Source organism: Thamnophis elegans, chromosome 1 (assembly GCF_009769535.1).
Source record: "Thamnophis elegans isolate rThaEle1 chromosome 1, rThaEle1.pri, whole genome shotgun sequence".
Lineage (NCBI taxonomy): Eukaryota > Metazoa > Chordata > Lepidosauria > Squamata > Colubridae > Thamnophis > Thamnophis elegans.
The window spans coordinates 113766391-113779637 of record NC_045541.1 but is presented as its reverse complement, the minus strand read 5'-3'; the positions used below and the strand labels follow the sequence as shown (position 1 = coordinate 113779637).

General features: G+C 34.2%; 1 protein-coding gene across 1 annotated transcript in view; it reads right to left on the bottom strand.

Annotated features, from left to right (window-relative positions):
* PCNX1 (pecanex 1) overlaps window positions 1–13247 on the bottom strand; it is a 100779-nt gene that overhangs the window by 63474 nt on the left and 24058 nt on the right. Inside the window, 1 exon segment of the mRNA XM_032213323.1 lies at window positions 4842–4977. Coding sequence (XP_032069214.1) covers window positions 4842–4977 — 136 coding nt within the window.

Sequence of the window (13247 nt, the reverse complement as noted above, 5' to 3'; positions counted from 1 at the left end):
ACAGTTAAAAGAATATTGAAAGGCTGAATCTCTTCTCCGGTCCCCTTATCCTAATGAACTGGGGGGAAGCAGTCTGGGCTCCTTTCTTATGCTTCTGCTATTGCTCGGGTTAGACTTACAATAGTTCATTTAGTGGACTGTTTGAAGTTACACTGGCACTGAAAAAAAGTGACTTTTAACCATTTTTCACACTTATGATCGATGGTCCCATCCTCATGGTCACGATTTGCATTGGGATGCTTGACAACTAGTTTGTATCTATGACAGTTTACAGTGTCCGAGATCAATTACCTCCTATAGACCGATTAGATCCCACAGATTAGGCCTCCTCCGAATTCCATCCGCCAGCCAGTGTCGACTGGCGACTACCCAGAGGAGAGCCTTCTCTTGTGGCCGCTCCGACCTCTGGAACGAACTCCCCGTGGAGATTCGAACCCTCACCACCCTCCAAGACCTTCCGCAAAGCCCTTAAAACCTGGCTATTCCGACAGGCCTGGGGCTAAAAGCTTCTACCCCCTTTCTTGAATGGTATGACTCTTGTGTGTTTTTAAATTATGTATTGTTGCGTGTCGTTTTAATTTTTGTCTGCATCCCTCTCCCTGGTTGAGTTGTGAGCCGCCCTGAGTCCCTTCAGGAGAAAAGGGCGGCATATAAATAAATAAACATTCAAACATTCAAACATGTGATCCCCCCCTTGTGACCTTTCTGACAAGCAAAGTCAATGGGAAAGCCAGATTCACTTAACAACTATTAATTTACTAATTTATTACTAATTTAACAACTGCATTGATTCACTTAATTGAAGCAAGAAAATGGGGAAAAACTCACTTAACGAATTTCTCATTAGCAACATAAATTCTGGGCTCAATTGTGGTCATAGGTCAAGTACTATTTGTACCATGATGAATATATCAAAATAATTTTATATTAAGATTATATAGTTGAAAGGAGGGCACAATGGTATAATTTATTCCACTTACGCACAAAGCAGCATGTAAACTAGGGTTAGTTCTACACTCTTTAGAATAAAAAATGTAATGCATTACTTTCATTAGAATTTTAACAGTAATTATACCCAGAACATTTTATTTAATTATACTGTCATGCTACCCATTAATAAGAGCTATCTGGACAATCAGTTAAACATTTCTTCTACTCCTCTTTTAGCACATCAGGTGTTGAGGTTAAGCATTGTAATACTAAAATATAAAACTACAAAAATGTTCCTAATATGACAAAATAATTTTGGACTGCTCATCAATATTCATTAAATTATCTACAAGTCATGTCAATTTGGATGCTTTCAAGACAGTTCTGAATAATCAAGATTAAATGACAGATTTAGAAGCTAATAGGTCTGCTGTTCTTTTCTCTACTTCCATATAAGAAATTACTCAAATGTTATTAATTATTAAGGATTTAATAAGGATTTAATCTTAAAGGAAGAAATTTATCAATACTTTTCAACTAATGACTATAAGCCAACATACAGATATCTATAGAACATGAAATTCATTCAGATTATTGAGGCATATGCTAAATATATTTGCATACTCACTTTACATTGTGAAATGACAAGATTTCTTATTTAATGCACAATTGTGTATTTTTTATTCTGGATTGTATATATAGTTCTGTTCTAAAACATTTTGTGCAGTCTTATGTTTATACTAGTATTGTATGTTATTGGTTTTATTTCAGTATCTTATTAAAATATCGTAACTGATTTTAATGAGGCAATTGATGCATTTCATACGATTCTTAAGTGCAGAGGAAAATAATGATTGCAGGGAACCTCCTTTTGGCATAAGAACCATATGTAGAATTCTTGGGCTCTCTAAACTTAGTTGTTTGCTTGCATATATTTTTTTCTGCTTGATTGTGTGTCCATTAATCCCCACTTATCTGGGTGTGGTTGAAGTTCTGATCTTTTGTTTTCTTTTTTAGTTTTTTTAGTGTCTCTTAGAATGGTATATAAATGTGATTTATTTCTAGGTTCTATTGATTTGCTGATTATCTGAATGCCAAAGTTTCTAGGAATTCCCTAGGTTTACTGGATTAGCTTGGTCTGGGATGCTCATAGTTACCAGCTGAAGCATGATTGAGTCTGTCCATGTATATGAGATTAAGGAGTTTTACTGTGTTTTTCTTACTGTAGTAGGTGTTCATGGATGTGCTCTGCTAGTCTTTACCTGTCTGTCCTACATAGCAGTTGTTCTAATCTTTGCACTGTATGTTGCAGATAGAGCCTACTTTTTCTCTTGGACTAAGGGGCCTTTTGGTTTAGAATGATTTGGAGAAATTTAGTAGGTCTATGTTGTTATGGTGATGTCATGTGGTTGTAATCTGTTTGGTATTTCTGAGATTTTTTTAATGTATTGCAGTGGTTATTCATCACATGTGTAGGTTGTGCTGCAATGAGTGAATTAACCAGGGACTGTTGAAAAAGTATACATTTCACTGGATAGGTTTCCTTTTTCTGGAGTTGTGAATTGCTGCAGTGTTTTTATACATATCTGAATAATATGCTTATCCAGCTCCTATTGAGGGATTTTAGGTTGTTACTTTGTTAATGATAATGTGGGTTGTTTTTCAATAGAGTTGTGTTTCTAATTTGCCATTATTCCCCTGCTGATGACGATATCCACACTATATAGTGTGTTGTTTTCTTCTTCCCTTGTGAATTTTATTCCTTTGAAGATGTTGATTGTTTCATGTGTCTTCTCCAGTTGTTCCTTTTTTATTATGACAAAGGTGTTGTATATGTACCTTATCCATAGTTTTAGTTGTATGTGTGGAGTGCTAGTTTCTAGATATTGTATTATAGTCTCTGCTATAAAAACTGAAAGTGGTATATTCTTTTGCTAGTTCTGGATCTGTACAATATCACTGTAGCACACAAACCAATTAAAGCCCCCCAAAATCTTAAGTAACCAAAAGACGTATTAGCCCAAAGACTCCAAAAACAGGAGTCATCTACAAACATCTAATATAAGGACTATAACAAGGACAGATGGGCAGAAGACTAGGAGAATGCACCAACTAGCAATTAGAAGACAAGATGAAAACGTAATCTCTAATTAAACTAACAAGACAGAATTAATCATATTTTCAACTGGGAGCATTCTACACCAAGCCAAATTCAACAACACTAGGGAATTCCTTGAAAGTTGGCATTTAGACAAATCAGCTATCAATAGACAGACGGAGACAAAAATACTAAAACATACATACCAATTTACATACCAGTCAAGGAAAGAAAAGAAAAAAGCTAAGAAGGAAACAAAAAGATCAAAACCTATTCTTTGTAGCAAAAACACTAGATAAGCAGCAATTAACATCAGAAAAAACAATTAAGCAGAAAACAATGCCCTAATCAAGAAACTACCAAGAAAACCATACCCACATCACACTGTTTACTAAATATAAACAGGGGCAAACTACACATTCACTAATACTGATGATGCTACTTAGTCAGGTAATGAAATGTCTGCAAACAAACAAACCAAACTCAGAGAGCACCAGGACTCCATAGTTCAACCTTGAGATATATTTTCTATTCTATTGGAACCATATTAATGTCTTCCCAAAGCATTCTGTATACATAGTTACCCCCTATACTTTCCTTAGATGCCTCTAATTTTCCATAATTGGTTAAAATTAAGTTTGGTAGACAAAGTAGGAAAGTACAAAGAAACAAACTTACAACTAGAAGTGGAGGGAGTATAGAAAAATTTAACTGTTAGATATGTCAGTGTTCTGTTTTGATCATGTCCAACTTCCCCCTTGTTCCAACTACATTAATCTACAATTTGTCATACAGTTTTCAATCCCCCAAATTCTAAGTTTATGTTTTACAAGAATAGAATAGCATTGCTCGATTTTCCTAATTCCCCCATTCATTTGCCAGACTATCACACAACGTTCCAGAGGACCACTCAATCCTCAGGAAGAACTTAAAAGGATGTCTAGAAGTAACTCTTAAGTGAGGAATGCTTTGGTTATCTATTGGCATCAAATCTAACAATTTTGGTTTCCAAGTTGAAAAATAGATATATTTATAAATATATGCAGCACCTCAATGATGCTTAGAATTGGATATTTTTCCAACACTGCACCAATAATTTGTTTCTCTTGACACTTGCCCTTTTAATATGTTATTCAGTAGCATATACAGAGAAAATTTGTGACAACTGTGAGATAAACATTGAAGTTACAGCAGTGCTTATAATCACAACTAATATTTATTTCAGATTTTACAACAGAAAATATTTTATGAAACCTGTACTACAAGTGAGATGTATTATTTAATATTTAATTTCTTATTAAATATAATAGCTAATGGATTTTAAAACAGAAATATGTTTTTTAAGATTTTTAAAATCTGATATAGTTTACATTTAAAGGCTAGAGGGAGATAAATATATTGATGATATCTCCAAAAATATTAGACTACTTTAATATATCTTGGGTTTAATCATCCTGATAGCTCATGAATTATTTAAAGTAATTTCTACGTTTCATATTTGTAGAAAAAATAGTAATGCATTGGGAAAAAATAGAAACTTAAATGAAGAGCTAATTTTAGATCAGTTTGTTAGCATTCTGGCTTCTTAGATGACTTTCAGTAGACTAATCATTTTGAAAAGATGGACAAATAATAAACAACATAGTGTACACATGCACAATTGAAAAAGTATCACAAATGCATGCAGTAACAGCTTAAGGAGTTTGATTGGTGGGGGTAAGGAGAAGGCAGAACAAAGCATGCCTACAACACCATTGGGAGTTGGTAGCAGTGATCAGCTGCATGCATGTTAGACACGGTGGAACACAAATACCATACCTGAGGGAGAGCCGATGAGCAATGAAGAGGGGTAGGGTTACTCCCTGCATTGTGACGGCGCCGTACTGCCTGACGCCTAAATGTGCTGCGTTCACGCCGAACTGTGACTGCTTCCTCATTGGCTTGTGCTGCGCATCAAGACAGACCAAGTCAAATTGAACTCAGACCAATAATGTTTACACCATCCAATGCTATTCCCACAAATTGTTTCTTTCTCCTGCAAATCAGTTGATTGTTTTAGTTCACTGCCAAATAAAAACTATGAATATGGAATGGTCAACTTAACAAGTATCCAGATAAGGTTTTTTTTTTTTAAAAAAAGATTCAGACAGAGTTTAAGTCAATTTTTAAAATAACAATTTGATTCCACAAAATCAATAGTTGTAAGCACCATTGAAAATATATCTTAATCTCAAAAATCTAATTAAATAACAGTTGATCATTTCTTTAAAAGTTATAGACAATCCTATACTAAAATTGAAATTGTTTGGGTAAGAATGGGAGTGTGGGGAGGGGGAACCTTAAATCTTCCTTGATTGAAACTTCGTGTTTCTTGAATCTAGCTTTTAGTTTGTCTAAAACAGGGGTAGTAAACCTTTTTATATCTACCGCCCACTTTTGTATTTCTGGAAGTATTAAAATTTCTAACCGCCCACCAGTTCCACAGTAATAGCGATTTATAAGTAGGGAAGTAACTTTACTTATAAAATTTATAAAGCAGAGTTACAGCAAACCCCTACCGCCCACCATGAAAGCTGGAACGCCCACTAGTGGGCGGTAGGGACCAGGTTGCTACTACTGGTCTAAAAGTACAAAATTGAAGCAAAGAGAAATTCTCAGTTGCTCTTTTTCCTCTCACAAATGTTATTAGGATATGCAAAAGAGACTGTGAACTCCCTAGTATTATTTTGTTTTTGTTATGTGCCATCATTTCAAGTTCTAGCAACTACACAGAATGATTTTTCCCCTCAGGACATTCTATCCCTAGCCTCTTCTTTCAAGTTTCCCAAATATTTCAGAACTGTTTTCTAGCAACTAGTTAGCAAACATGCCTGTCCTGGAAATATATGGCATATATTGAAAACTGTATTTCAAATAATTAATTTAAAACATGGTACACTGAATCTAAAAATATCTTCTTTAAGGACAGAGACTTGTAGAAATCCCTTGAGGATCTATGGAGAGGAGTGAAAAATAGGAAGTTCAAGTAACTGGTTTTGAAATGTTGCTCTTGGACGTTTCTAAAAATAGCTTTCTTGCCTTCCTTGGAACCAGAGTTATCCGACTCCTCTTGGCTGATTCTGACAGATTCAGAAGCAAGCGGGGAATCACACTTTTTAGTATGTAATTATATTGGAATAGCTGTATATACTTGGCTTTAGAATTTAACTGCCTTCTCAACACATTTTAACAATAGCAGCAGCACTTAGACTTACATTCCACTTTTAACAGCATTTACAGCTGTATAAACTGAAATAAATAAAATTACTTTTGAAACCGCTACTGAATTCTACTTTAAAAGAAGTGACATTCAGAAACAAAGGCCACTCTCATCAGACCAATGCAATTTCTTTACTGAAGGCTGTGCCCAATCATGGGAGGAGAATAAAAATACAGAATTAGTTCAATTGTTCCCAAGCCAAAGTTCAGTACTAATTTTCTAATTCAGACACTACTGAGTACTACAGACATCTACATTCTAGAATTCAGTTTTTTATTCTATTTTTCTGCAACAGCTCAAGGCAATGTACATACCTTATTTTCACCAGACTAATTTTATCCTCAAAACTAAAACAAAAATAGATTAGGGCATGAAGAACTGAACTGGGTCACCTCCAATCCCAGTCCAATATTTTAATCATTATATCTTAATGGCTTTCAGTGGTGGGGAGCACAAGCCTCTGAGGGTGTTGATTAGCTTGGAGAAATGGGATCTGAGGCTTGTTCTGCTTACACTGAATTTTTAGACACTGCCTACATTCATAAAAAATGCAAAACATAGCTTGATTTAGACAGAATGGCACTCAATAGTTTGTTGAACAAGCCATTGCACCTTGGGATGAATGATTAACCATGAATTTGTCATCATTCTAAGCCATACATAAACATCTTCAGTTTAAAGACAGCACATACTTCCCATACACTGTACATAGCTGGCTTCTCCTACAAGCAACAGAATGACACTTCTTAGAAATCATATTCCATGGTTCATAAAATAGATATATCATCTAAAAACTCATTTTCTGACTTAGCCAAAACTTTGTACTATATACCAAAGTTCACAGAAATTTAGTGTACAATTAAACATAAGCTACCAGAAGGAATTACATTTAATCATTTTGTGAAACAAGAGTTTGCAGGCAATATCCCACCAATAAAAGAGCTACTGACACTACACTTTGTATTTTGGAAAATACATGCTACTGATGCAAACAAAAACAACGGGAATAAAAACCCCAGAGAACTATCCAAATTGTCCTAAATTATGCAAGTATGACCGTCCCAATCCTAATCATCAACCACCTGGACTAGACATGAAATAACACTACTGTTCAGTATTTAGAGTTTACTTAGGCATGAGAGGCAACATCCATTCTAAAACATTTTAAATAGAACAGATGTGAAAATGGAGTATGGATAACCAGTAGATGCTCAGAATCCTGGTATGTTCATTTTAAAAATAAAACCAACTGATCATTATTCTTATTCACACTACATCACTGTAGCTATTGTGGTAGAATTGATAGATAATACTTTTCATCAGCGTCATTTATCATATACCGTATTTATATCAGAAAATTAAGATACAGCATTGCCACTGAATACTATCATTTAAATATTGGATGAACATGTAGTGCATGGGCAGAAGATATGGGGAGATCTGGCCCATAGAATCACCAGGAGTTGGACACAACTGAATGGATAACATCAACATGATCAAACACTGGATGTGTTAAACTAGTCTTGCACTCAAATCTTCCATCTTAATATCTATTTTTCTCCTTAAAATTTTTGCTTTAGACTGTTTATTGTCCATTAATATAGCTCAGTTAAAAAGGAAATGAATAGCTGCACGTGGATAAATAAAACTTCATGATGTCCACCCACCACAGAATCTTATACTGAGATCAGGCAGGCCTCAGAAACAAAGCATTTCTACCACCAACTGGTGTCTATACATCTAGCTTGGCATTCCACTCACTACCAAGATTGGCAGTTTTCCCTGGTGATATCAAATACCAATATTTTTGTTCGTTTGTTTTTTCCCCAGGAATTTATTGAATTTCACATGTTTTTATCATAAAGTGCTTTGAGATTTCCTGTAAAAATAAAAAGTACATACAAATTATATTAATTAAATAAGTATAAATCATATTGAGCACTGAAACACTTTTAATCTCTACTTGGTTCCTCACTCAAGGCTATCACACTCATTCTGCTACTGTTTTCTTCTTATTCCTTTGGACAGGAAACATATAATGGATAGGTTTGTATAAATTATATAAGTTCCTTTTAGATAAGAGTATTTCTTCTCAAAATAGATCATCACATTTTATTGGCAAGCATTTATATGTGTGTGTGTGTATATACATTCATAATCTCAGGTAACAATTTTTATGTCTTCTCAAAATAGATGACATAACAATTATATCATACTTAATTCCTGGCTTTTCCAACCATATTCATGAACTTAACTAAATCTTATGAATATTTTAAAATTGAAAATAGGTGGATTTTGTTCCAGATTTAGATAAATTATACATGAAGGCCCTTTGTTGAATTATTTCCCAGTCTTAATATTTTTTCAAAGGAAATAGCAATCTGATATTAATGTGAATCTGTTGTTTTACAAAATCGAGGGGGGGGGGGCAGATATAAAGAGGTAAAAGAGAAAATTGTAGATTTTGAAGTTGAACTCCAAGATTTCAAAAAGCATTACTGGCAAAACATTTTCTCATTATGTACTGCACAAGTTAACATACATGGTACAAAGAAAAAAACCTATTTAAAAATGAAAACTTAGTTGGTTTTATTTTTTCCAATGTTGAGCCATAAACATAAACTGGCATTGTATCCAGAAAATCATTTTTTTTATACCCAAGGAAAGAATGAATTTCATAATGTTACATTATTTTAAAATAGTGCTATCATATTGTTTCTTATATACCTTATATTTGCTTCTCTTCTTCAATCCATTAATACACTCATTTTGACATTTTTTTCCAGCCCTTGATTTAAATATACCAACAAGTTGACATCTATATTTCAAAATGAACCAAGAACAACATTTACAATTAGAAAGTAATGAAGAATATGATCTTTCCATTACAAGTGGAGCAAGTATTGGAAACAATGTAACTAAATAAACCCAAAGCAGTTATTATTACTCTGAAAAAAATATTGCTAAAGCTGACAGGATAATAGGAGATTTGCATTTCTATGCTTAGTACTATGGGGAATAAAATCTGAATCTCTTTTCTTCTGAGAATACCGCTGCATATACTTCTCATATTCAACCTCCTACAATGTTTCACATTTCTAACTCAGCTCCAGCAAGTTACAGAAGAACATAAAGTAACTTGTATGTTACATGTTGACCTAAATTTAAATGGCAGCAATTAATTCCTAAAATTCACTTTTGGCAGATATGAATGGCAGATGTTTATATAAAATAAGCCAATATAACTATTACTGTGTGCATAAGGCATCAGTTCTTTACAGACAGAAGATAAATTACAATATTTACCCAAAGGAAAATTATTTTGAATTTAAGAAAATTGATACTTCTCTTGGAATGACAGAAAAAAGATCATTTGACTCTGTTACCATATTCCCAGTGAACATATATTTCTTTATAGTAAAGATACATGAGGGTGGGGGAAGGCAATTCTTCCTATCGTATAAATATCAATGTTTGTATTATAATGAATTATACTATATTGCCAAAAGTATTCACTCACCTATCCAAATAATCAGAATCAGGTGTTCCAATCACTTCTATGGCCACAGGTGTATAAAATCAAGTGCCTAGGCATGCATACTGTTTTTACAAACACTTGTGAAAGAATGAGTCACTCTCAGGAGCTCAGTGAATTCCAGTGAGGAACTGTGATAGGATGCCACTTGTGCAACAATCCAGTCGTGAAATTTCCTCGCTCCTAAATGTTCCAGAGTCAACTGTCAGCTGTATTATAAGAACGTGGAATTGTTGGGAACGACAGCAACTCAGCCACGAAGTGGTAGGCCCACGTAACCCATCCAACATCAGTGTGTGACCTCACAAATGCGCTTCTGGAAGAATGGTCAAAAATTCCCATACACACACTCCTAAGCCTTGTGGACAGCCTTCCCAGAAGAGTTAAATCTGTTACAGCTGCAAAGGGTGGACCGACGTCATATTGAACCCTATGGATTAGGAACGGGATGTCACTTATAGTAAGTTCATATGCGAGTAAAGGCAGGTGAGCGAATAGTTTTGGCAATATAGTGTATGTCCAACTGATGTCATAAGAACCACACCACAAAATTCTAAAACTATGCATTGGATCTTACTTATATCTCCAGACCAGTTGTGGACCTGTAACCCTTGCAAGTTACAGGTTTATTATGAAACCTCATCATTGAGGATACTATAACTGTTAATAATTGCCAAAGTGAGCATTATAACTTTCTTCACTTCTGAAAGTAGAATTGTTTGACTGCACTCTATTCATAAGAAAGTTTAGTATAGTTAACCATAAATAATGAACCTATTAGTCATCTATTATGCTAGTGAATGATGTCAACACTGGATGAGAAAACCTTTCTTTCGGAGAATTTATATCAAGGGAAGCTAGAATAAACTTAATACTGTGCCAGTTGCTAATCACGACTATCACATCTGATGAGTTGATGCATATCACAAATCTCATGAGATCATGGAGATTTCACCTTTCAGCTATTTCAGTTTTAAAGCAACCTAGATCTGGTTAGTGTGTTTGCTAACAATAATTAGCTCAGGTTACACATGACAAGCCCTCATTGACTCATGATGGAAAAAGCCACACAAAACAGTAGAGGATTCTCCATAATAACCTAACTTGGCCTGTTAGCACTGTTACATTTGGATGCAATCAGCAAAAAAGTGGAAATTGGAGGATCAAATTGAAGTTGCTATTTTATTAATTAGATGAACACAGAAACAACTTAACTGGAGTAGTACTCTTAATAATTAAGATATTAGAAGAAAACAAATATATTATAAATGCAGGAAAATGCTATTTAAATTCAGCCTCTTTGCATTATCAATTCTGATTATCGCTAGAATAGCATATTCTTAGTTCTGAAAAAACTTCGAAAGCACTTCATTCCAACATGATACAATAAAATTGATCTGTAGTTTCTTAAAAATGAAACAGGTACATTTTTAAAAAAATGATGCTAAGGACTAGCAAACAAGCAAACTAGCAAACACTATTATATGATTGTCTGCAAAGAAAACAATGTTAATTTTTAAGTAACATAAAAGCTTGGGAATCATGATATCCTTCTAGTCCAAGGCATTTCAGTTTGCAATACAACTAATCAAACTGCATTGCAAATGCCTGTTAACATTTCTATTTGCAAAGACTGTTAACATTTTTATTTGCTATATCTCTTTATGATAAAATAAAAATGGAAGAATAAGCCTTTCTGCATCACTGATTATGATAATACTTATATTATCAGTTTATACTTATATTTTGTTGAATTATTAAAAATATTTCATAAGTGAAAAAACAGTAATTGTCTTTCCATTTAACTGCAAATACTTTAAAGATGAAGCATCAGCTACTTTGGTAAACAGTGGGATAAAATTCAAATATATAAAAAGTCACACACACCACACACACACACACACAATAGTTATGCTAATTAAACTCAAACAGCCAGTCAATATAAGTTATCAGAAACCCTCTCACCAGATTTCTATTAACAGTTATATTAATTGGTCAAGTTATACCGATAGAAGAGCATATTATATTATATTATGTTATAATGTATAAGCTATAGTTATAAGTTATATTCACTGGCACTATTAAAACATTCAAGATACTAGTGAGGAAATGCTTACAAACCAGAACCGTCAATTGGAGATGCTTTCTTTCTGCCACTCTATTGTTCTAAGTTGTGTTTGATCATTGGCAACGTTATATGAAAGCTCAGGTTTATGCAAAGCATAATATTTTGCAAGAATTTCTAAACTGGAAGGTGCTGGTGTGCTTGTGATATGCTGCTACTACAGGTAGCCCTCAACTTACGATGACAATCCAGCCCAAAAGTTATGTTGCTAAGTGAGATATTTGTTAAGTGAATTTTGCCCTATTTTACCATTTTCCTTGCCCCATTTGTTAAGTGAATCAACACAGTGTTAAATTAGTAACATGGTTGTTAAGTGAACCTGGTTTCCCCATTGACTTTGCTTGTCAGAAGGTTGCAAAAAAATGATCAGGTGATCCAGGGACACTGCAAATGTCATAAATGTGAGTCAGTTGTCAATAATCCAAATGTCACATGGCCATGGGGATGCTGCAACGATCATCAGTGTGAAAAATGGTCATGTCATTTTTTTCAGTGCCGTTGTAAGTTGAGGACTGCCTGTACTAATAGACTTCAGCTTTCTGACTGTCAAGTATGTTTAAAAGTGAGCTAAAGTGGAACTTGAACAGACCTATCAAGCAAATAACTAACTAGCCCCTAATGTGTTTAAAGAATCAAATAACAGCCATTTTAGGGAAAGAAAAATCTCCTTGATCTTCAGAAGCCTTGGCCAATAGGGCAAAGAGCAGGCAAAGAGTTGGTTTCATTGTCCTCAAAAACAAACATGGATCTTAAATCTACTGCATATACATGCAGATATATGCGTTAGAAGAAATTAGCATCTGTTTAATACTTGCACTAATTCAGGATTAAAATATACATTGCAACCATGTCCCACTGGAATATTTGGCCATGATGAAAACAATATAAAAACTGTTATATTGAAGAAACCACACACATATTAAGAGCTAACTATGGGACTCACAAAAAGGGTAGATGGTAGCACACTACAAAAGAAAAGTAATCTGTGTTTTGTTCAGTCATGACAATAGCACAAAGAGATGCAACAGAAAAACTTGAAAAGAAAGATGCTACACATATTTAAGAGCTGATGAAGTAGAATGCAAATATGTTCAACTTTACCTCATTATTACAGATGAAACATGATAAAAGTAATATTTTACTAGATGACAAATACAAAGCATCATATACTTGGGTACCAATATGCCCACAGATACCTCACTGGGCACCTGTCAGATTGCCTATCCTGCCTGGCTTTTTTAAATTGATGTTTTTGGCATTAGGCTGTAATTACTGGCACTTAGGCTTCTAATATTGTTCT